Below are 26,569 nucleotides of genomic sequence, written 5' to 3'. Positions count from 1 at the left end.
AATCAACTAAGTTGAAGGCCATATCTGATTATACCATAATAATCTTAGCAAGAGGTGTAACTTTATGTGTGAAAGAATCATTTGGATTTTTCTTTGAAGTTCTATTATGAAAGATAATGAGCCATGAATTTTCAGTATAGTGAAATCTGTAGAAATTTTTAGTATGATAGAATCTGTCTTGTTTTATCCAGAGAATGTTGAAATTCTGTCTAAACAAAATCTTGAATATACTTGAAATATTTGTAGTCTGAATCCTGACTAGACTGGAAACTTGTCTAACTTGAACCCTTAATATACTGGAAACCTGTCTAAACCAAACCCTGAATATACTGGAAATCTGTCTAAATCAAACCCTTAATATACTGGAAACCTTTATAAACTGAATCCTTTTTATACTGGAAACATGTATACTTTAAATCAAAGCAAGAATATCCAGAAAAGCTGTCAAAAATCCATCATGCTCTAAAATTCCTGTATTACTTTGTGCTATTTTCTTGGTGTACAGAAAAGCACGAAAAATGGCACCCTCAGAATTGAGTTTTAACACGATGTAACGCTTGCCATTTTCTGAAACCGCCAAAATTACTACCTGGAAATATGTTCACTTGACAGAATCTGTGAAAATTAACAGGTTAACAGTACATAACATTTTGGCACAGTAATCTTGATTAGCAGATTAATTTTTGAAAAACCAGTGTCATATGATATTTTGATCCTTGCAAAATTTTCTTAACATATCCCCTTATTATTATATTTCAACACCTTTACAAAAATTGTCTGTCTCAAATAGTACGGGTACATTATCAGCGAAATAAGACATCATAATATTATTGACAGGATTGGGTTATTTTAATGGACTCAACCTCCCCCTTCTTTTTCCCTAATTCCCTAAAGTCACTACCTATTTTTCTAGAATACTGTGACTTATTCCTCAACCTCCCCCTCCCTTTATCCTTTATGTAACTACCTACTTTTCTAGAATACTGTGACTTATTCCTCAACCTCCCCCCCCTTTTTCCTTTATGTAACTACCTACTTTTCTAGAATACTGTGACTTAATCTCCTAAATGACTTGTCAGCCTTACATGCAATAATCTAAAATTGGACATATTTACTGCATGCATTTTGGTTTGAGATATTATATGTTGTATACATGTTGAACTTTCAAGCCTGTTTCACTCTCCATAACTGCTTAGAATTAATTAAATGCCTTGTTCTTTCTGACAAGACATTTGGTTATGTAATAAGTAGGTTTACATGTGCATTGTTATTTCAATTATGCATGAACACCAACAGTGTTTCCGATTCACATTATTTCCTGTTAGTGGAAGAGCTATACTTAACTGAAGACTATTTTCATTGTTCAGTAATGCTAAAGGGACATATTGGTTAATTAAGAAGGTGGACCTAGGGCCTAAGGGACACAACTCTTACAAATCATTGGAACGTTTGTATTCAGCATTTTACATCAATTTCATTCTGTTTCAAATGAAAGCTTGATAGACTTTGGTGAAATTGAATGTGAAACAAACATATTTACTGATTTTAGGAGTTATGTCCCTTACCCTAGGTCGAACTCCTTAATATGGGTTAAATGGATGAAGGGACAGTTCACTATTGGAAAAAGTCATCTGGTGGTAATTGTGGTGCTTGAAACTTGGACCCTTCATTCTATAGTCATTGCTCTAACCAAAGATTTAACTCCCTTGTGTAAGTTGTTAAAGGCTGGCTTTATATCTTACCAATTTCACTCCATTGACAAATTATCCTCATTAAATACACAGGTGGCCTTCAAAACTTAGAGTGAATGACTTCTGATTCAAACTTTATTATGTGAATAATTTTTTTTTAAAAACCATGAAAATTGATACCCCCAGATATATTCACTGGACAGAATCCCTAAAAATTAGCAACCACGAAAATTAAGACATATACACTATGTTCTCTTGTTTTACATTCTTTTATTGAATCATATTTTACATGTAGCTCTCACTGTTAGCCAAAATCATTTCTCTGACTGTTCAGTACAGCAGAAAGTTTACTTTAGTGTATTTAATCTTCTACTTGAGATAAATTACTAGAGTATGCTTTTAAAATCGGTATGAATTATAGCCTCTTGATTCTATTACATACACTTATAACATATTTCATGTTTTGGTAGAATTTTTGAATTTTCAGTCTTTAAAAGTTCTTTTTTTTTTTTACATTACCCCCAATTTTTCAGATTTGACTTATCTAGATGAATAATGGATGACTATTCAAAATCATCACTGATGATAAAAACACTGCAATTTTTTGTTCTTGAGAATTCAAGATTACTGTAGACAGTAAACAAATGCGGTTAGAGAATATATCATACTTACCACGGAAAGTTGCATCAGGTTCGGTCATTGCACAGCTGTGAGTTTTTGTTGCACTTTGGACTGGCACTTCCTTTTGTGATTCACCTAACGTCACCTCTGATATGGATCCTTTTTTAGTGAGAATGTTATTTACTTCCGCTACGTCTAATTCCATACCTATAAATTTTTTCTCAAGCTCAGAATATTTCAGTTTCTGTTTGTGCTGCTCTGCTTTGATAATATTGATAAATCTGACCATATTTTGTAATGATGATTCTTGTTTAGATATTGTCACGTTGAGATTATTGTTCTTTTTTTTTTCATCATCCAGTTGTTTTTCCATGATGTGAATACGATTGTTCAGCTCTTCGATATCTTCCTGGTTATTTGTATCATTTGTTTTGGACTTTGATTTTTTATGTCCCGGATTTCTAAGGTACATGTCAACTTTACGAATTTCATTAGATTTTTCGTAATCATCAGAATGAATTGGAGGCTCACTTGTTATTTGTCCTGGACAACTCGACGTGTCCATTTCTTTGACAACAAAGACATACCTGCAGCGCTTTGTTTTCAATGTTTGTCGTGTTTTAGACCTCACAAGACCAGATTTTCCATCTCTAATACTTAGTACAGTATAAAAATGGGTCAACAAAATAAATATAGCGAAATTCATCTTTTAAGAAAAAGTTAATGGTTTCAAATATGCTGAATGGGCAATAACTACACAGTAAGTCTGTAATTTCTTATTCATCTAAAAATGAATAAGTAGGATATTTTTTTAGGAGTTTGCAGTAATGGCTGTCAGAATATCATTTCTGCTCTTTTATCTCCTACAAGTACAAGTCATTAAGTCAAGCATCTAATGAAACGCTACTGGAGCAGTTTTCACTTGCGTATGTATCAATTAGTTTCCAGTCATCCTTTCTTTACTCAATTTTTTTTTATATTTTGAATGGTTATATTGTTGGTGTTGAAATGGAGCATTACTCTACCTTTATAAAGTGTAACAAATCCTGAAAAATCCAATTTTGAAATTCAAAATTAAATTTCATTGAATTATGTAATTTTTTATCCTTCAATATTTATATCTTCCACTTTTCTTCATTCCCAAATCCTCTAACAGAAATCCTTCTCTGAGCAGACGATAGCCTTTGAATTCCCGTCTGTCACCACATCATTCCACTGTCTTCAGCTTTATACTATCACAAACAATGCCAATTGCCTTGCACTACTTATCCTTCACTGTATCGTATGCTGGGGAGATTAGCATACCTTTATATGCATCCATCAAATCTGTCTCGCCCCCCATTATTCTGTAAAGTTACAACCCATTTTAAAATGACAGTCAGTATATGTAGGCTGCTGAATAGGCATATCAATGTCCTTCAAGGTGTATTTACTACTAAAACTCTTTCACCTGTTTTATTGTGTAGTAGATGTTAAAATAACACTAACAGTGATATAGTTCTGATGTTATTTTGATAATCAGAGTAAAATGATTAACTTTTCTTACTTGTGTCAAGGCATGAAAATAAACTTTCAATTTTCATAACTTAAAGGGGCTGGCCTTATTATGATATCATGTAATAAAGTAGCTAGCGCTTGTAATTTTAAGTGGTTAGTTAAATCAGCCTGAGATAATTCATTGTTAATAATTTTCTCGTTACATTGAACCTTAGTCTGTATTTAATTCAGTCATATTTTATGTTAGGAATGGTAGAAAAGTTCTTCACAATAGACAATAATTTTTCGCTGATCATCATTAAATTATTTAAACTTTTCTGCCTGTGTAAATTTTGACTTTGAAGTCTTGAAATATTTTTTTGTCATCTATGAATAAGGCAGTTATAGTGAATTTATGCTACTTAGGGATTACTTTGAAACTTGTCTTAACGATACCCTTTTTGCACTTTCTAATGTATTCCTTTTAAGTACTATTGCAACCAAGAATCATGCAAATTCTGTAATATGTAATACACCCCAAAAAAATGCTACACATTTTTATTTTTTGTTATTGTTGCTTTATGTTTTTATATGATGAAATGTATAATCATTCATTCTGTCTGCTCTTAGGAGATAATCCACTTTGAAAATCCAATGATTTCTGCTGTATTTTAGTGTCATTTACAGAGTTCTCGCTCTTTATTTTGAATTCTACAGTACAGTACATTATATATAATTTATATCTCTTATGAACTGGTGTTATATAAAAAAAAAAAAATTTTGTTAAAAATAACATTTTAAATAAAATATCAAAAATAAAAATATGTAGGCTTTGCAACCATGAGTCACATTTTGCATGATTCTTAGCTGGAGTACTACTTGAAGAGTTGTTCAGTTTACTAAGATTAAAACTTCATTAAAATTGGTATATAAAGACTTTAAAAAAAAGTGTCTGGTTTAGACAGGTTTTTGAATTATTCAGTGTTCATTTTCAACAGTTTATGTTGTATTAAAATCTGTAACTATCCATGCTCCCAGTTTTCAGTGGAGTCCGAGTTGCTCATTTACTTTTGTTACTTTGTATGTATTATCTTAGTTACTTTATGTTCTTTGTTCTGTTTTTCTGTTTTCCATATCTGGTCTTTGTCCCTGGATTACATTCTTTAGATTTCCACTAGAATCTTGGTTCACTTGATTACTCTTTAAATTTCATGTCTTCCAAACTTTTAATGCAATTTATGAATCATACATTTCAAATAAACATTTTATTTCTAAATAAAATATTTTCTTGAAAAATTGATGAAATTTACATTAATAAAATTAGCTCCTCACAAGAGCTATGGAAGAGCTGTTGTGTGCCCCCCACCCCCCTCCCCCCCCACCCAAAAAAAAAAACTATTAAAATTTGGAAAAATAAATTTTGTGCATAAAATCTTGATTTTTTCACTTATTCTACCTAAACGAAAATTCACTCAATTAATTCCCCTTAAACTTCAATTGCTAAATTATTTTTCATTGAAATGGATACTTTGATCTTGAAGATGATACTGTCTAATCAATCATGTATGAAAATAAGTCATTTGATTTGATGTTTGAGAATTATAGATAAAATGATTGGAAGACCTCTTCCACCACCACCCCTCCTTAACATTGTAAAAATAATTGTTTTGGTCTGAAGAAATCTTCCAGCCCCCCCCCCCCTTCCACCCCCCCCCCCCACAATATTAAATAGTCTTCCACTAATGGTAATTTAAAGGTATATGTAGGCGACTACTATATAGTGGGAGGATCAACTTAAAAGAAATAATTGAAATTTGTCTGTGCAGATAAAACATTTGATTAAATATTCAAAACATTTGTGATGTTAAAAATCAATGTTTTGATCTCTGTATCTGTTCTATCAAGGAGAAGGAATTGTTCATGTACAACCCTTACGAAATTCTTATCGGAATTATTAATACAACAAACAAAGAATTACTCTTTGTATTATCTTGACTATGAACCAGTGTTATGATTGTCTTAGTTTGTTTTTTTTGTTTTTTGTTCATTTGACTATTTTTGGCTGACTACTGCTATTTTTGTGAAGAGGAATTTCTTTGAATAGCAAGAATTTTAAAGAGAGTACCAATCTGGCAACAAATTCGTAAATTTTATTTTATGATTTTAGCAGGAAGGTTTATTGCCTACTCACTTATAATTACCCTACTCCCTAAATTACAAGTGAGGTATTAACCAATCTAATTTTAACCATGTTAAACATAGAAAAACCCAAAATAATGAAAAAAATTGTTTGAAAGGGCTTCTGTTCATGATTGGTTAAAACAGGTTTAAGTGTACAGCATTATTGAACAGCACTTCAAGGCCCCAAACTAAATGAGATATATATACAATTGTAGGAAAAATAATATTTATTTTGGTAATGTCTTGTCTGTCAGTTTGTAATAAATTAATTTCTGATTAAAATTTGTAAAATGCTTGGCATGAAATTTCAATTTCTCCCCTTGACATGAAGGTCAAAATCAAATGAGTTATTTCCAGAATTTTTGTTAGGAGTTATTGCCCTTGATACATTCAGAAATGTTTCTTTTTTATCATTTTCAATTGATAAGTGGAAAACACTTTAACTTTTCAGTATTTAGATATGATTCCATACTAGTATATTGGGGATAAGGATTTGTATTAGTTGTTTATTGATTATTTCTGTTTGATGAGGCCCCTTTGCATCCCCATTTTTTTTTCAATTAAATGGAATGAATGTCCGAGTATTCTGTATTGTACTTTAAATCTAAAGATCTTACCTGCATATTGGTTTTTCAAACACAGACTGAACTGACCCAAATTTTGCTGTTTCCTTAGGTTTTATATGTGGTCAGCCTTGTGACCTTTCAGATTGACCTTTGAACCTTATATTAAAATGGTCAAATGGGTGACCATCCTTGAGTTAAGCCAGTCTGCCTGTTACTGTTTATAAACCACAAACATCCCTAGAGTCAAAAGTATATTAGGTACATAGTATACACAGTATCTGTGGTATGTATTTAAACAAGAAAACCCTTTTACAAACATTTTTATAACTTTGATTGCATTATAAAGTTTCAATTTTTTTATTCAATTAAAAATTAATACATACTGTTTGCCAAAAAGAGTTATTTTAGGTCTCTTTTGAAAGTTTAATACTTTTCAAGTGTTTGTGATAAGTTTAGCCTGGTTAAGAGTTCATTATATGGTGATTGAATAATTGGCAGTTGATTATATTCGGAGTGGATGAAGTTAAGATAAGCTAATATGCTAATTTGGCTAATATTTTCAGTGTATGCTCTTTCTTTAATTTTAAGCTTAGAGTAACCTTGGCTTTTTAAATTGACTTAGATTTTTCAAGTTTTAATCAAATTTACATTTTTCGTTTAATCTTAGTACACATGTATTTAACTTTCTTTAATACTGATTTGTCAGATTAAATATAGTTTCTATGATTCCCCACTAGAATTGCAGCATAGAGTTTTCAGTCCACATGTCTACTATTTTTCCCATCCCATCCCATCCCATCCCATCCCATATGAAATTCTTATTGGAATTATAAATACAACAAACAAAGAATTACTCTTTGTATTATTTTGACTATGGACCAGTGTTATGATTGTCTTAGTTTGTTTTTTTTGTTTTTTGTTCATTTGACTATTTTTGGCTGCCTACTGCTATATTTGTGAAGAGGAATTTCTTTGAATAGCAAGAATTTTAAAAGAGACTATCAATCTGGCAACAAATTCGTAAATTTTATTTTATGATTTTAGCAGGAAGGTTTATTGCCTACTCACTTATAATTACCCTACTCCCTAAATTACAAGTGAGGTATTAATCAATCTAATTTTAACCATGTTAAACATGGAAAAACCCAAAATAATGAAAAAAATTGTTTGAAAGGGCTTCTGTCCATGATTGGTTAAAACAGGTTTAAGTGTACAACATTATTGAACAGCACTTCAAGGCCCCAAACTAAATGTGATATGTATACAATTATATCAAAAATAATATTTATTTTGGTAATGTCTTGTCTGTCAGTTTGTAATAAATCCCATCCCATCCCATCGGTCCGTCCGTCCGTCCATCTGTCTGTCCGCCCGTCCCATCTCATCCATGCATCCATCCATCAAGTTGAAAGCAGAGAGTGTTGAAGTTTTCCCTTACACAGGCAAATATTTTTCACATGAAATTCATGTGAAATTCACATGAAATTGACATGATTTTCATGTTAAATTCACTAACACGAATTTCATGTGAACATTTCAGGTGAATTTCATGTGAAGGCTCTATTCACCCGAATTTCACGTGAACTCTGTCACTTAGTTTGTTTGCTCAATTCAGGTGAAAATCATGTGAAATTCGTGTGAAGATCATATAAAATAATTTTGCCTGTGTAGAAGACAATTTTTGTCCTGCAAAATCTTGCATCCTGTCATGATTTTAGCTGTTATTCTTTTCTTGGGAGCAGTTACCCCCAGTCCTCCTCCTCCAGAAGGTAGGTCATGTATACTTTATAAGGATTGAAGGTTGAAAAAGTGTCCCATTGTTATGTTATGAAAATTTTTGACAATCATGGATTACCTTTTTAATATATCTTTGTAAAACCTATCAGTGAAGTTGTTAAAAGCCCATGGAAAAAGCTCAGCTAACTGTGAGAAACTCCTGATGGACTTAACAAGATTATAGATATAGTTCAAGGTTCAAGTACAGTATCAGCATGATGTTCAAGGGCACAGGGAGGTCCTGTAATAGTTGAAAGAGTAATCAAAGGTTTCATATATTTTTTGAAATGATCAGATATTCCTGAAATTGCTTTTACAACAGAAAGAAGGAGATATAATGTAGCAAGCCCAAAATTAGTTCAAAGGTCAAATGTCAAGGTCAAGTTTAAAGCAAATACAAATACTTATGAAAAAATGCAATTTTTCTACCTCAATTAAATCATTTAGTGGTAGACAACACAATTTTGTTTAATCTATATTTACCAGTGATATGATACAATCCTAGGTTTTTTCTTTGACAAGAATATATGTTTTTGTTCTTCAAGAAGCAGTAAATAGAATAGTTCATTGTTGGCTACTTCAAACATTGACAGGAAATAGTTATATTTACATGTATTACATGTTTGCTATGACATGAGTCAATCGATAGACTATGATTATCTGCGGAAGCAATACTGTAAAATCTGTCCACCTTTGATGACATTGTTAAGATTTTAAGGAAATCTGAGAAAGGTGCAGTTTTTCATTTAATTTGAACTAGTTTAAAGGGGTCTACATATATCGTTCTTTAATGATGGATTCAGCTTGAAACTTTCTAAGGATCAGATACTATACTTTAAGACATTTTTCCTTGCATGCAGAAAATTCTGTGAAATCATAATTAGCTTTAATTTTATAATTTATAATCATAATAGAATAAATGTCAATCCATAGTCTCTTTAAGGTCCCTTTTAGCCCCTCAGTTAAGACAGACAATCAGACTAATTTATGGGAATATTCCTTAGGTCAGCCATGTTGTGTAATAGGGTTCTGCCCACTGATAGAGATAATTATACAAGTTCTCTCTAACACAACAATATTCGATTGTACCTAAGGGTAGTTACGATTTTTGTGTTCTCATATCTAGTTACATAATTAAGGGGGCAGGTTTACACAACCCTACAACTACGGTATATGACATAACTCTTTAGACATCTGTGATGTTACAAAGTGATACAGGTAATCTGTTTGCGGTGGGTATATTTTCAACCCCTGCGATATTGCTACCTGACATTTTATACAGTTAAACATTGTGTATACATTGAAATCCTATTCTCTTACTGACATGCAATTTAAATTTAGGATAGCTACTTCTTGATATAAAAACCGTATAGTTTGTTTTTGATGTATTTCTACAGTTTGTCCTAACTGCAGGATATATATATATTTAAATTGAAGTATTTTTGAAATTTTCTATTGAATTTTGTTTCAAGTTTTGACTTTTTTTTTAATCATAAAAGCTTCTGATTTCAATTTTAGTTATTCATGTAATTATTTTTTATTTGCCTTAGAAATTTATCAATTTTTTTTTGTTGGTTTTTGGTCTTTAAATGATATATCTAACTCAACTAAGCTATTTCTTATATTAATGTGAATATTTTGAATTCAAGTTAAAAAAACAAAACAAACAAAACAAAACAAAAACAAAAATCAAAGTACTAAGGCACTGAATCAGTTAAGGTCAATTATTATGCAATGCAAAAAGTTGGGAAATGAATTCAGAAGAAAAGGATATATATTTACAGCAAGTAACATAGTTAACTTCATGAAAAAGTTGATTGAATGACCATTAGCTGATAAAATAGATAATAAATGGAAATTAACAAGGAGTTTTATTATCAAAAGTTTATATCTATTTATCAGTTGTTCAGTGAACTATCTAAGAAATTTCATCAGGCAAAGGTCATAAGGTCTTTTAATCAAGGGAAGACCAATTTATCTTTGGTACTTTTTGTGTGAGAGAAAGAGATGGTAAACAAACTTTGAATTAAAACATACAGAAAACTCTGCTAGAAGTACATATGGTATAATTCTACTTCATTATCAATTCTATTTAATCACAAGCTGTACAGCATACCTCTCTTTAAAATGTTTCACAATATCAAAATGCCTTTTTCCCTCACTCTTCATTTTGGTTTTAAGAATTTGTTTTATCCTAGCTCCAATCTGTTGTTTATGTTCCTCTATTAGTTGAAAACTGTGTTATGTCAATTGCACAAAGTTATCTTAAATTTCAAAAGGCACTGTGAATTATGACTTTCATAGTGCAGTTCTTCAGATTTTCCCCTAATTGCATAGAACAGTTCTTTTGTTACTTGATGTTTTCCTTGGGATATTGAGTAAAGGAGTGTTTACACCCTATCAGTATAAACTTTATTTTGAAAGCCTCTGTTATTGAAGTAGTGAGATACATATATAATAGTCACCTATTTTGTTATCCAATACTTTACTTGTAGAATGATTTACTTGACAATATCCTACAGAGAGAGAAATGAAAAAAAGGGTATCAACTTGGGTAGTGACAAAAGTGTCAAATAAACTTGTAAATAAGTTCAATAATTAGTATGTAAGAAGAGGATGACATGGGGAACATTTCATATACAAGTTTTTTTGTTTTTTTTTAAATTAAATGTGGAATAAATCAAATATTGTCTTATATCACATACAATAAAGTTCTTCAGAGGAAAGAATTGGGTCTTACTCTTGATTGAATGTTCATTAGCCTGACGAACCTCGTATTATGTTTTTTTTATAGGGTAGGTTGATTTTTGTCTATTAGGAATGGTTTCACTTCATTTATTTTGGGGCCTTTTACAACTTGCTTTATGGCATGGGTTTTGCCCATCATTGAAGACCTGGTCAACCTGTCAAAGTTGAATTGGCTGTTGCTTGGCAGTCTCATTTGCAATCATACTATATTTTGTATTCCTTATTTAGTTAACTGGACAATTGACAAGGGGATATCAGCTTTCTAGTATTCCATAGGTATTGGATTCTTAGTCTGATAGAAAGTTAACATCTCATTATCAAATGATTGTCATTTAAACCAACTCTGTCCCCATAACATAACCATCGTATGTGCTATAAATTTAAAATAAACTGTGACATAAAAAGTTTTGTTTTACAAAAACATATTTATAGTATTATTAACCATGCTTCAGCTAACATTTTTCAGTACTAGTCCATGTAAAATCAGACACTGCCTATGGTACAGGTGATTCATGGTCTACAAAAACCCATCAAATAAATAATGTTTTTTTGGTCTTCAGATGCTGGCTACCTATGGAATACTAGAAAACTGATACCCCCTTGTCAATTGTCCAGTTAACTAACTCAGGAATACAAAAAATAGAATATGTGGTATGATTGCCAATGAGACAGCCAAGCAACAGCCAATACAACTTTAACAGGTTGACCAGGTCTTCAGATGCTGGCTGTATTTTCATGTTTCTATATCTTGTATTCAAATCTGTACTATTGAGAAAATCTTCATTCATCTCAACTAAAGGAATGCAAATCAAAAACAATAATTCTTTAACTCTTGCAAAATGCAATCTATATACATTTAATCTCAAAAGTGCAACACCCAAATGAAAAACTAAGACTGGTTATGTGGTCTGTAACTGAAGTCTGTAAAGTGAATTTGGTGGATTTTTGACATGTCTGAATCACTACCTTCTGTTTGATTTTTACAAAGAGTTGAAAAAAGTAGGAGAAAAATACCAAGGAAAATTCTGTTTTTATGAAGGAAGTTGACTCACCAATTCACCATATTGATGAATAAATTCATACTGGAAATGTTAAAGTGACGATTTTTACTTGATGCAGTATAACCCTGCTCTAATAAATTATTTGCATAAAACAAGGCATTTTAAAAATAGTGTGTATCATCCATAACCTTTGGAAAAATATAATGAGTTGAAATTGAATGAAATCTATATTTGTTTGAAAGCGCAAATTAAAGAAGAGTTTAATGATGTGCACTAGGAACATGCATTCCTATTCAAATCATCTCATTATGATTGTCAAGTTTTACAGCAAATAATAAAGTAAACTTCATGAAATAACAGTTGGTCAGTGATCATTACCTGGTGAAATGTCTCAGGTAGTTAAATTAACAAGTAAATCTTAAGTTTAATATTATGCGAATGGATATGATAAATATGTCAAAGAGACAACATCCCCACCTGGGTGAAAAATTTTACCTCAAGGCCAGTAATCTCTTTCTCCATCATCAAGATAACTACCGAAAGAAGTTCAATCGGGTGGTTGTCTTTTTATTTCCTGAAGTTAAATATATTACACACTGTAACAAGGCTGATGGTAAGTTCTTATTACAGTTCAGAGACATAGCATCCAAATGTGTATTGCTACAGCGAGAATTGCACTCTGGGGATTTGTAAAATATCCTATTTTTGGCGTGTTGTACCAATCATAAATATTGGTACAGTACTGCAGTTGAGGTGTTTTCAAAAATGTAGAAGCTGTTTGAAGGGTTTTCTCTTTTCCTTATTTAAGTTTAGGGTGTATCTAAGGACAATGTTTAATGTTTTCTGATGAACAGGTGTTTCCTATTCCTAAGTTAATATTATTGTGTGATTTTACTTGTGGCTCAAAACTTACAATTGAGTTTAAGCTATTGACTCACGGCTTACAGGTGAGTTTAAACTATTGACTCATGGCTTACAGGTGAGTTTAAGCTATTGACTCATAGTTCAATGGTATAGAAGTTTAGGTATCTCTATTTCTGAATCTATATCATAAAAATTTTATGGGCTAATGACCCATGTCTTGCATGTGAGTTTAAGCTAAGGGCTCATAGATTACATGTGAGCTTAAGCTAATGGCTCCTAGCTTACATGTGAGTTTAAGCTAATTGGCTTACAGTTTACATATGCATTTGAGGCTCATAACTTATAGGTGAGTTAATGCTGATGGCTCATATCTTAAGGTTAGTTAAAGCTTATGGTTCTTAGCTTTCAGATTTTTTTAAGCATATGGCTCATAGCTTACAGTGGAAAGGATTTTATTGAGGAATTATACTGAAATGTGTTTGATGTTAGTCACCAAGTTTCATGTTTACAAGTTGAAGGGTGTTTCCTTTCTCAAAAGTATGAATTTCAGTGTGTTTTATGTCGTTGTCCTTTGCTCACAGGCAATCAGGTGTTCTCAAAGTCTGAATGGGATCTTGTTTAAATTCACTTTCTGTATTTTTGATTTATCCAACTCGAGGGAATAGGTTTAATATTACAGGCATTACACCTGAAAAACCAAGTCAGTTATGCAATTTACATGCTTCAAAATTTTTAAATTACATAACTGAAGTACTAATCATAAGATTTAAGCTTTTTTCATTCGTTTCATGAGAAAATTGTTTTAAATTATTTAATAATAAGTGCTTAATTTAGAAGCTAATATACAGACATTCATTAATAAGAAATTATAAGATTACGTAACAAGTGACGATTTTTTTTTTAATAATTATTTCATGATATCAAAGATACTCTCTTTAAAAAAGCACATGGTTATGAAGTTGTAATAGATTTTTTTACAAAATGAAGAGACTACTATATTTCATAGGAATAAATAATTGTTTTGTCTACATAAACCATCTTTTGATGTCTACATAACATACCATACATTTACTAATAAATGCACAAAAATCACAACTGCAGTTTCAAGTTTTTGTAATAATAATTACAGCAGGTGGAGCATTCAATCACGTTGCTGGCTGAAAATTGCACTCTTTATTTTTGCACATTAAAGCAATTTTGCATTGCTGTCTTTGGTCTGATTAAAAGCACTCCTTTAACTTTACCTCAATAACAATGTATGACTTCCTGTCTGTTCGTCTGTCTGAGGTTTTTTACTACAGTAATACCTGTCTATTAGAAACCAGTGGAAACCTGTGTAAACCACACATCTTACAAAGTTCATTTACATCTGTTTCAAAATGCTTTGGAATTATATAGTTCTAGACCAAAAACCTACGTTGACTGATCAAAATTTTTGTCTGAAATGGACTTGGTTTGAACAGTTTTCATTGAATACACTTGCTCAGGGTCTGTAGTGATTTTCATGTCTGTCTGTCTGTCTCTCTGTCACACTTATGGTGCCAGGATGTTATTTGAAGAACCACGTAATTAAAGTTTCAACACATTTGAAGAATAGAATGAACATTTATAGTATGGGTATGTGTGGCATTTATTCTTCAGGAATTATGGCCTTTTCCTAATTTTATAATTTGGAATGCTGAAATATCTTTCATTTGCAAATAAACATTTTGGATTAAAAACAACCATTTTAAACTGAAGTCATCCTCTTTGTCTTCACTCATTGTAAAGAAAGAAATTGATAATGTTACATCTTTACTCTAACAGGTGTCGAAAATAATGGTGGTATTTTTTCTGATTATAGGTAGATTTGACTATAAAATGAAGAATTTTATGGAAGAATTCTGTACTTACGCATGTCCTTTACAATAACCCTGTTATTTCTTGTACGCATGCAATAACCCTAATTTTTGTGAATTTACAGCGAGTGATATAGTTAAATTCAGGAAATCTAGTAGGTCTTTTCTTGATTAAGTGACAATCACCTGATTAACTGCCTTTTGTGGTTAACTGGACAATTGACTAAAAGACTTAAACTTTATAGCAAACCTATGAAAAGATAAAAAGTTTAAATCTCCTTTATATCTGTCCAATGATCAGATAATGGTCATTCAATCAGTAGAAAATCTCATCTTTTCTCTGAAGTTAATTATGTTTGCCTGCTGTAATACATAGTATCCAGAACATTGTACAACATTCATTCATTCTCACATTTTTAGGTAAGGATTTCCTTGAAATTCCATACGTATCTCTCAAGAAGAATTGAAGTCAATTCACCTTCTTGCCATTTTTGCTACAATTATTTATTTTTTTCTTGTATATAGCAGGCATTATGTCTAATGGAAAATAATTCAGTTTAAAGAAATATGGTGGGAAATAATTGAATGTATCATTTATATAAAGAAGCATAATGAAATGTTTGGCACTAAAAACAAATTGGTCCTTGCCAAAAATTTAGGGAGTTCTGTCATCTGTTGCCTGAAGTTACAGGTAGGTTCTGGTTTCTGGCAGTGACAATACAATAATAGTTGTAATCTGTTACAGTTCCTTCAATTAATATATCTATTATCAAAGATGATAAATAGTTGTGTAATTCTAGGCTACATGTCTTATTATAGCTACCTAGATTTTGGATAATAGTAAATTGTCTCCTATGTGTTGCCTGGGGCATGTCTGTCTGAAAAGTCAGTTAAAGGTCCCTGTTACTCTGCATGCTAATGCCATATTTATTATGAAGATTTCACCTTCATTGAAGCCGCAATCATTTTACATGATAAACCCTATTCTGTTGGTACTAGCATGCACAATCAAATGAATTCAGAATCAAGCTGAACATTCTTCTTTGAAATTTAATTTTTTTTACTTCAGTTAGTACCTTAATAATTTGAAATAAGTCATTTAAGTGAAGTACATGTACTAATTGCAGCTCCAGTAAATAAAATATTTGAATTTGAAGTCTATTGCTATCTATTTTTCCAATTGAACAGTAAACCAGTCTGTTGGTTGGAAAGTTACATCCCTTTGTTTATTTTTTTTTAAATGAAGTCAAAGTCAGAAATATATATAAAAAAAAAAAAAAAAAAAAGACAAAAGCAAAAATGATTATTGGGTTCTAGATCTTTCCTTAACTAACCCCTCTCTTACATTGGAATAGTCACATTTTACTCTGATCAATATTCAAGAAAAATATGGGTCAGTATGAAAAATGTTAAAGAAATGACAAATGATTGTAACAAAGAAATTTAGATTGGAGAACTTTGGAGAGAATATCTACCCCTATTTTACATGCTAATAGTCACATTTTACTCTGACTAATATTAAAGAAAAATGCATCTGTTTAAAAAGGTTGAAATGATCCCAAAAAAGAAACCTGGATGAAAGAATTGTGGAGAGAACTGTGGAGAACATATCTACCCTCATTTACACACTAATAGTTACATTGCACTCTGACTGATATTCATGAAAAATGCATCAGTATGCAAAATATGATATGATCCCAACAAAAAATTAGATAAAAGTATCCACCCTTCTTTTACATGTTAAAAGTCATATTTTACTCTGACAGATATTCTAGAAAAATGCATCAGTATAAAAAATTTGAAATGATCCCAACAAAGAAACCTAGATGAGAGAATTGTGGCGAGAATATCTACTCCTCTTTTACATGCTAGTAGTCACATTTCATTCTGACCGATATTCAAGAAAAATGCATCAGGATGAAAAATGTTAAAGAGATGACAAATGATGTAAACAAAGGAAATGAGATAAGAGAACTGTGGAGAGAATTTCTAACCAGTTTAGGAGCTTTTTATTGCCCTCATGGGTGTTGCTTCTTATCTTCTTAATTATGCATGTAAATAATTTTGACTGGTTATTAATATGGGGAACAAACTCTAAACACATTCTGATTTTATCCTCAGGTTAAAACATGAAAATATGCAGCTTTTGACAGATTTGTGTGTTGCATTTTCCTGCTTTTATTATCTGGTTCTTGAATTAAAAGATGATATATTGTTTTTAGATTAAGAGATTTTTTTTTCTCAGTTTTCGAAATGTTGTATAGGTATTCAAAAAACCAGATTTATTCTTGAAAGTTTACATTAATTGATTGCTTTTGACTGATAAATGAGTTTATTCAACAGCTAGAGCATGTACTATGTTAAAAATTTTAGCCAAGACAAATCTTTTCCGTTGCTATGCTTCTGTCACATGCCAGAAATTGTTGTTTCAACATTTGTTTTGTGCTTTTTTGAGCTACCACCATTTTAAATTCATTGGCAGTTCACAATTGTATTGACCCATTCACTCAGGATACAGATTTGAAGGTCCAAGGCCCAGTTAAATGAAATTTATGGCGTCTTAGGTCTCAAATTCAGGTTCTCAGACCTCCAGCCATCACTAATTTGAACTCCTGTGCTCTATTCAAAGAGAGAATTTCCCTTAGAAGGAAAGTTAGTCTAGTACATTATTTACAGCGAGTAATATTGTAAACTTCATTGAGTAAAGTTGGTCTTCCTTTGATTAAATCACCATTACCAAGTACCTGATGAACTTCCTCTGGTAATTAAATGTAGTAAAGTTCGATAGAGAATTTGAATCTCTTCGTCAATTTTCTAGTCATAATCAACTACCTGAGCAAGTTCATCTGATGAAAAGAAGACTAATTCTATTCTCTGAATAGTTAAGTACCAGTCCACATAAAATTCAGACACTGCCAGTGGTAAAGTGATTCATGGTGTAGAAAAACCCACCAAACAAACGATGCTTTTCAGTCTACATATGTTATACTTTCCCATAACGATAATCATTTTTGCATTCAGATCAGCACTTTCTAGTAAATCATACATTCATCTCCCACTAAAATCAACCAAATGAAACCAAATCAAGAACGACAACTCATGCAAAATGCCAATTTCTTTTACAATCTAAATAATTTTTTTCTCTCAAAAGCGCAACAACCAAATGAAAAACTAAGACTGGGTATGTGATCAGTAACTGTTTCTGAACAAGAAATAAAATTGAATACAGTGGGTTTTTGACAGGCATGAATCACCTTCTGTCAGATTTTTAGGAAGACTGCTACTTAACTATATTACTCACTGTTAAGCAAAGGATATTTTTTTAATATTCCTATAGCCAATCTATTAATATGGGAGTTACTATACCTACTATATGTGGTACACTTATGTCAAGTTACAGTGAAATCTGTCAAAACCAAACCATTTTGGACTTGAAAATTGGATCCCTTTAGACAGGTGTTTGGTTTACCAAGGTTGGAGTTTGTTCAGTTTAGACAGATTTTTGGTTTACCGAAGTTGGAGTTTGTTCAGTTTAGACAGGTGTTTGGCTGACCGAGGTTGGTGTTTGTTCAGTTTAGACAGGTGTTTGGTTGACCGAGGTTGTTTGGAGTTAGTTCAGTTTAGACAGGTGTTTGGTTGACTGAGGTTGTAGTTTTTTTCAGTTTAGAGAGGTGTTTGGTTGACCGAGGTAAGAGTTTTTCAGTTTTGACAGGTGTTTGGTTGACTTAGGTTGGAGTTTGTTCAGTTTAGGCAGGTGTTTGGTTGACAAAGGTTGGAGTTTGTTCAGTTAAGACAGGTGTTTGGTTGACCAAGGTAAGAGTTTGTTTGGTTTAGACAGGTGTTTGGTTGACTGAGGTTGGAGTTTTTTCGATTTAGGCTGGTGTTTGGTTGACAAAGGTTGGAGTTTGTTCAGTTTAGGCAGGTGTTTGGTTGACAAAGGTTGGAGTTTGTTCAGTTTAGGCAGGTGTTTGGTTGACCGAGGTTGGAGTTTGTTCAGTTTGGAAAGGTGTTTGGTTTACCAAGGCTCAGATTTGTTCAGATTAGACAGGTGTCTGGTTGACCGAGAATGGAGTTTGTTCAATTAAACGGGTGTTTGGTTATCGGAGGTTGGAGTTTGTTCAGTTTAAACAGGTGTTTGGTTTACCAAGATTCAAAATATGTTTAAATCAAGATAATGGGACTTCATTAAGAGACTTAAAAATTTGTGGTTTTGACAAGTTTTGGTTTAATCTGGGTTTTGTTTAGGCAGGTTTTACTTTATAAATATAACTTGTGATGAGAAGACAAATTAATAAATGAGAATGCCAATTGACTGCAAGTAAATGTCACAAGAATATACGGAAAATAATCTTTTATGCCAAACACTGGAGATATAGTGTCTGATTCTTGCAATTTTTTTTTTGCAATTTCATTAAATGTGGACTAGTGCTGTGTAGGTGGTCTTGAATATTGTAGTATAATTTGGCTCACCTGGTGTTGTGAGAACCATTTATTACTCCCCTCACAGGGTGTACTTAGGAATCCGTCTGTCTGTCTGTCTCTTTAGATTCAGTGCCTTTTCTTTGATTGTAATTGACTGTTGCTCACCACAGTAAAACTGTCTGAATCAAAACCACAAAACTGTAAAACCTGTTTAATGTAAACAATGAAATATTCAAAAATCTGTCTAAAACAAACCCTGAAAATTCAAAATCCTATAAAAAACCAAAACTTGAAAATTTAAAACAGACACTTTTTCATAACTTATATACCTTAGTAAAACCAAAACCTGTCTAAACCAAGCCATTTTTTGTGTTCGAGAGAAGTTCTTTTTAAGACAGTTTTAACACTGTTTTTTTTTCCTGCAAATTTACTGCATTTTTATTTGTATATATAACAACCTTGTCCTCTAGGATTCTGATGGGTATGGTTGTGCAACAAAAATCCCTTTGAAACTTAATGTGTAAAAAGTTCCATGTTTTTAGTCTTGCCAAGTGAGCAATGCTTGCCATTTAGGGCCTCTTGTTTTCGAATACCAGGTTGTATTTGTACATTGTTAAGGTTGACTTTTGAAAGTTCCCATTGGATTAATTTAGATGTGCCCTTATAATCATTAAGGTTGACTTATGAAAGTTCCCATTGGATTAATTTAGCTGTGCCTTATATTGTGTAGGAGGTTTCATTGAGATATGTGTTGGCAATGAATATATTTTGCAGAATGACAAATGCTAATTTGTCTGGCTAGGTGCTTTCTTTTTGTCTTTTTTTAACATTGCTGCTAGTGTCAATGCCTCATGGGCCTTTTCCTCTTATCCCCTGTCTGGAAACCTTGAATTAAGTTCAATGAATACTGGTTAAACAATCTGATAAACCTAACTGCAATTTCATTTGTTCCAAACTTCCATATGTTACTTCAATTAGGAATATTTGACAATGAGACTACAAAATGTAGCTTGCACTAATTGCTTTGGACACCTACACAGATGTTCTCAAAATTTACCCATTTTAACATGGGTTTCTGAAAGCGAGTTAAACAGTTGACTTCAGGAAATTGAGTTGGTCTTCCCTCTATTGAATGATCATTTTCTGATGAACTTCCTCAGGTAGTTAACAGGACAATCAATTAACAAAGAGATTTAAACTTTCAATCTGACACAGGTAACTAAATCTGTGTCCAGTAGATAGTTAACAGGACAATCAATTAACAAAGAGATTTAAACTTTTAATCTGACACAGGTAACTAAATCTGTGTCCAGTAGATAGTTAACAGGACAATCAATTAACATAGAGATTTAAACTTTCAATCTGACACAGGTAACTAAATCTGTGTCCAGTAGATAGTTAACAGGACAATCAATTAACAAAGAGATTTAAACTTTCAATCGGACACAGGTAACTAAATCTGTGTCCAGTAGATAGTTAACAGGACAATCAATTAACATAGAGATTTAAACTTTCAATCTGACACAGGTACCTAAATCTGTGTCCAGTAGATAGTTAACAGGACAATCAATTAACAAAGAGATTTAAACTTTCAATCTGACACAAGTAATTAAATCTGTGTCCAGTAGATAGTTAACAGGACAATCAATTAACAAAGAGATTTAAACTTTTAATCTGACACAGGTAACTAAATCTGTGTCCAGTAGATAGTTAACAGGACAATCAATTAACATAGAGATTTAAACTTTCAATCTGACACAGGTAACTAAATCTGTGTCCAGTAGATAGTTAACAGGACAATCAATTAACAAAGAAATTTAAACTTTCAATCTGACACAGGTAACTAAATCTGTGTCCAGTAGATAGTTAACAGGACAATCAATTAACATAGAGATTTAAACTTTCAATCTGACACAGGTAACTAAATCTGTGTCCAGTAGATAGTTAACAGGACAATCAATTAACAAAGAGATTTAAACTTTCAATCTGACACAAGTAACTAAATCTGTGTCCAGTAGATAGTTAACAGGACAATCAATTAACAAAGAGATTTAAACTTTCAATCTGACACAGGTAACTAAATCTGTGTCCAGTAGAAAGTTTAAGATTGCCCAGATAAGGGGGTCCACAAAACCTAATGGAAATACATATGTAGAAATCAGCAGTTTTTTTTTTTATTTTGTGACATTGGATATCAAACTTAAAGCAACTTAGTTATCAGATGTTTTGTTGACGATGCTACAATTATAATGTTCATTGAAATTATTCCCATGAAACATGTGATTAAAATTTCTTGAAATCTATATATTTTGTTTCTTTCATCAAAGTAAAACACTGAATAAAATTTCAAGAAATTTGAACCAGCCAAATAAATTTTAGAGGTGTTAGGTACCCCCTTAACTATGTAAGACATTTCATCAGGCAATGGGTTATTCCATTAAGGTTGCATTTTTCTTTATTTTATATGGACTGCAATGAAAATGTACCAAGCAATCTCATTTTTATACTTAGGGATTTTTTCAAATTTAAGCTAACTAATTTTTCACTCTGCCATAGACAGAATAAAAGGATGATTTACTGTTTCCCCCATTACTTTACATTATAGATTTTCAAATAAAAAGTTTTTAACTCCAGCCACTGCTGAAATTTTAAAAATTCTATTTCAGTTATTTTCACACATTTACTCAACATGAAACCACAGGCACCCATCTCCCCCGAGAAGAAAATGGTTTATGCATAAGCTTTGTAATTCTGTGAGTTCTAGCAGAAGATATAAAATACATGTAGTTATTTTTTGTTGTTCCCAAATCCTTCAATTTGACTTTTTTTTGTGAAGATCGCTGATGTTCATTTGAGGAATGCTGATTGAGCACTGCCTACGAAAAATAAAGATAATAAGCTATTTACAATGACTAATTGTTTGCACACATTTAAGGATTTTGTAGTCAAAGACATATGTCTTCGTTCAGTTTTCTGAAAATGAACAACAATTCATTCCCACAATTTAGCATTAAAATATGTATACAAGGGGACAAACCTAGCCTATGAGGCTCATAATTTGAGTATCTGACAGGTTTAATTCCAATATTGTGGGTCAGATGTTCCATTTCTTAAAAAAGCTTAGTGCAATGCCTGAAATTTACAGTTATTGCTTTTACATGATCATGAATGACTGTGGAGTAAGTGACTAAATGTTTTTGTATTATTAGCAAAGACACGATTAGGCAATAAATGGTGTTTATTGTAGTTATTCATGATAAGCTCAACGGGCAAAAATTTCATTAAGAAAATATGCTAACAACCAAAACGAAAATGATAAATTTTCTTTCATACTAGTGTTTTTTGTTTTTTTTTGTTTTTTTTTTTTGGGGTGTGGGTTGGTGAAGTACATCACTTGTTCTGAGTTTTAAAATATCACACAATTGACACGAACTAGTAGTATATGTGTAATTAAGAATTTCATTGTCAAATATTGCCCACTCCTCAGAGATATTAACAGCATACTTTGGTGCAATTTGTTGTAAAAAAATGTATTCAAGATGTGGTTATTTCCTCAAGTGGTTCATATTTTGATTGACATTTTCCACATAGTCACGGTTATGCCATTCAACAGGCATGTATGTAGCTCCTAATTCATTCTATCGATTCATTTTACAGCAAGTAATAGAGGATAAAGTCCTCATAATGGTAGTCAATAAGATATTTAGCCTTTGACCTTAGAAGCACTGAGAGCTCGATTTCAGTTTGACAGGAAGTAAGATTTTTATACCCAGTAAAGATAATTACTGATTTTGTATCTTATCTGTAGGTCATGTCTCAAAGTTTTGTTAAATTATGAAGAAAGATAAATCCAAGTTAATGAAAAATTGTAAAAAGCATTACTATTTTTTTAAAATAATTATATAATAAACTTCATCCTCAAAATTACACCTGCATCATATTGTAGTTATCTTCAGGGATTATAGTTTGTCTTCCCTTGATTGATTACTTGATTCAAACCATTTCCTAGGTACTTCAATTAAAAGTTTGATAGATAGTTTAAATCTCCTTGACAGTTATCCAGGTAACTACTACCTATGGATTGTCATTTAATCCAGGTAAGACCAACTCTATTTCCTGAAGTTAACTATTTTACCCCTGTAAATGACTTCAAATTAGTTCTTTAATGTTGTAATTATAATCCTCAACCATTTCCCTCCTGCAAAAAAGGAAACTATTCAGTTCATTTTCTGTCTTTCTGTCTGTCTTTTCATTGGATTTCCTGAAACTTGCCTCTATATCTAGATGTCAAGTATTGATTTATTGATTGGTTATTGTTTAATGTCTCATGGCAAATATTTTGTGCATCTCAGAATGAGAATGATTGACCAATCAAACAGATGTAAAGGAAGGACAATTTTTACCAAAGGGAGATAATCAAGATTCAGGGTTTTATAGGTTTAGTGTTTAGTAAAGTCACTAACAGTTAAAGTTGGGAAAAAAACATAATTAAAATATGTAGATTGAAACGTGGCAGATAGGTTATAATTTTTGGCTCTAATTTCATTGACCGCATTCCAACAAAATTTGCGGTTCTAATTTCCTTGACTGAATTCCAAAATGAAAATTCAAAGTATCATAGCTGATATTTTTTTTTTTTTTTTGGAGAAAAAAATAACTTAGTGATGAGTAAAATCCTGGATTTAGTTAAAGTTATCATACAGCAATTAGCACCTACTTGGTTTTAGAATAATTATGTATTTGTGGTCAAATATTACGAAATGTTGATATAGAACATTTTCTTTGGAAGTAAAAACACTGAATGAACACAGAAATTTAGGAGTGAGTTAACATACAGCAATTTACAGGGTATTCCGAATAATAGACTAATTTGTGGTCAAGTATTGTGTAATGATAAGAAGTTAACTAGCATAGTTTGGCATTAAACAATTTTTATTGTAGGTAGCATAATGAGATCATAATGAGATCGTGTTGCTCAATTTTTTGATTAACTGACATTTTGCTTCTTTTTACTTTTTATCAGCTCAATTACTTATGATTCAGTATGTGTGGTGAAAGGAGTTGTTTGTAGCTTTTATTATCCTGTTTATAAATTGATATTATTTTGTTGAGTGACAAGATAAAGTACTCACAGAAAGCATCTATGCATGTTTGTGGGTATAAGAATTATTTCTTCAAAGATGCTTTAGACGAATTTGGTGCTCAAACTCAATGCCTCCATGCAATCATTGTTGCAACCACAAAAAGGCGTTTGTAAGACCAATTAACCGCTTTCCTTATCTCTCTACTGGGTACTGTCATGAAAGATCCAACTTGCTGTAGGTGGTTCAATGAGCATGATAACAAAAGCATACTCCATAGTGTACTCACGAGAGTATTTTGTAAATTTGTGATGTACTAATTACTTGTCTGAATGATTTAGTGTGGCCTTGGCTAAGTGCAGAGCTCTCAAGCAGTTAAAACACAGCCATCCCCTTTGATTACAATACTTCTGAATCTGTAGGTGTTATTTGATGTTCTATGTATTTTTCTTGTACCAGCTGCCTTCTCTTTGTACTGATATGGACTGTCATTAGATTGGTACAGTGTACAGTCCTTTACAGTATGTTGTACCAACTGTCTCCTGTTTGTACTGATATGGACTGTCATTAGATTGGTACAGTGTACAGTCCTTTACAGTATGTTGTACCAACTGTCTCCTGTTTGTACTGATGTGGACTGTCATTAGATTGGTACAGTGTACAGTCATTTACAGTATGTTGTACCAACTTCGTCCAGTTTGTACTGATATGGACTGTCATTAGATTGGTACAGTATACAGTCCTTTACAGTATGTTGTACCAACTACATTCTGAGTGTACTGATATTGTCTGTGGTTAGATTGGTACAGTACATTGTACTAACTGCACAATTGTTGTTTGTATGACAGTCACTGTCATCAATTTAATGGTGTAACTACCAGTCTTCAGGTAGGATAAGTTAAGCAGGGATAACTTTCTTCTGTTTTTTAGCGGATTTCTGCTATATCAAATTTGGATTTTACTGTTACTGTATATTTACTACCAATCTTGCCAATTTCAGCTTTGTTGACCTCGTGAAATCATCTCTGGTTAAGTGACTTGTACCTAGATTTGTTACAGCACATTCAATCATGATGTTCACAGGATATTGATTAAATAAGCTTCCATATGTAGTTGACTAGATAAATGAGATTGAGATATAATTTTCTATCAAATAATTCAATACATATTGAAAAAAAAGGTAAAACCTCCTTTGCAATTGTCCAGTCAACTACAAAACTAAGTTCATCTGGTAATTTTATCTAGGAAAACCTACCATAATCATTGTATGCACTGTAATTACAGCAGAATGATTATTGTTCCTCTAATATGTATTGATAGTTACATACTGGAATTTCACAGTGAGCTTTATAGCTCATACAAGGCCAAAAAAACATGTGTGTTACGGTCACTGGACTGACCCTCATTTTATCATTCCGGAAATTCCCGCCTTTTCCATCACTGGTACCAGAATTTATCGTATTAAACAATAATGGCAGCCTCCAATGCCAGGAACACCAGCAATTTAAAAAGAAGACTAGAAGATAGACAAGCATGTGCACCATTAATGTGTCTTCTGTTTCTCTCTATGAAGCTTATTAGTCAAGAAACTACAATTTGAACAGTTGACTGGATAATTGAGATTGAGACTTAAACTTTCTATCAATATCTATTGAATTGATAGAAGTATAAATCTCCTCATTATTTATAAATAGATTTATTTATAGTAATATAATTTCCTCATAGAAAGCAATGCAACGTCAACGTACGATAAATTTCCGTATTGTACTAGTGCAAATACAGTTAAAATTTGTGACATTATCCCTGATAATAGGTCATTTTAAACAATACTTAATTATATTGCCATATAATAAAAGAGTCATTGCATGAATACTGGGGAATATTATCCCATGTAGAATGTTCATTGCATTCATTAACTTGTGCAATATAAAATTGTACTTGGGATAATATTCCCGAGTATTCATGCAATAACCCTATATTATTCAATTAAATATCATCATATATGAACAGTGTAATGTGCATATTATAAAGCTTAAATTATTTCCATTGAATGTGAAATAAGAAATAGTTGACTAAAATCAACAGTTGTCCAGTTTATTACCAAGGGAAGATAATCAGGTGATTGTTCTAATTCTGTTCCATGAACATCATCATTGTTTGCACTGTAATACCTCAGCAGAACTTTTCCCCTACTATTTCTATTCCATGAACATCATCACTCCTTGCACTGTAATATTTCAGCAATACTTTTCCCAGATAATACCTCAACTTTAATATTAACAAAGGACAGTACGTTAACTGGTT

General features: G+C 31.9%; 2 protein-coding genes across 2 annotated transcripts in view; one reads left to right on the top strand and one right to left on the bottom strand.

The window, feature by feature from the left end:
• LOC148617178 (angiopoietin-2-like) overlaps window positions 1-3,596 on the bottom strand; it is a 35,511-nt gene extending 31,915 nt beyond the window's left edge. Inside the window, exon 1 of the mRNA XM_088584633.1 lies at window positions 2,364-3,596. Coding sequence (XP_088440759.1) covers window positions 2,364-3,018 — 655 coding nt within the window. The 5' untranslated portion in view covers window positions 3,019-3,596. The remainder of the gene's footprint in view (window positions 1-2,363) is intronic.
• LOC148617177 (protein disulfide-isomerase TMX3-like) overlaps window positions 1-26,569 on the top strand; it is a 107,650-nt gene that overhangs the window by 63,465 nt on the left and 17,616 nt on the right. The window lies entirely within an intron of this gene.

The sequence above is a fragment of the Perna viridis genome, chromosome 5 (assembly GCF_037379345.1).
Source record: "Perna viridis isolate PV_CMFRI_1.1 ecotype Kerala chromosome 5, ASM3737934v1, whole genome shotgun sequence".
In the NCBI taxonomy this organism is placed as follows: domain Eukaryota; kingdom Metazoa; phylum Mollusca; class Bivalvia; order Mytilida; family Mytilidae; genus Perna; species Perna viridis.
The sequence above is the reverse complement of the archived record's forward strand: the minus strand, read 5'-3'. Positions and strand labels throughout refer to the sequence as shown.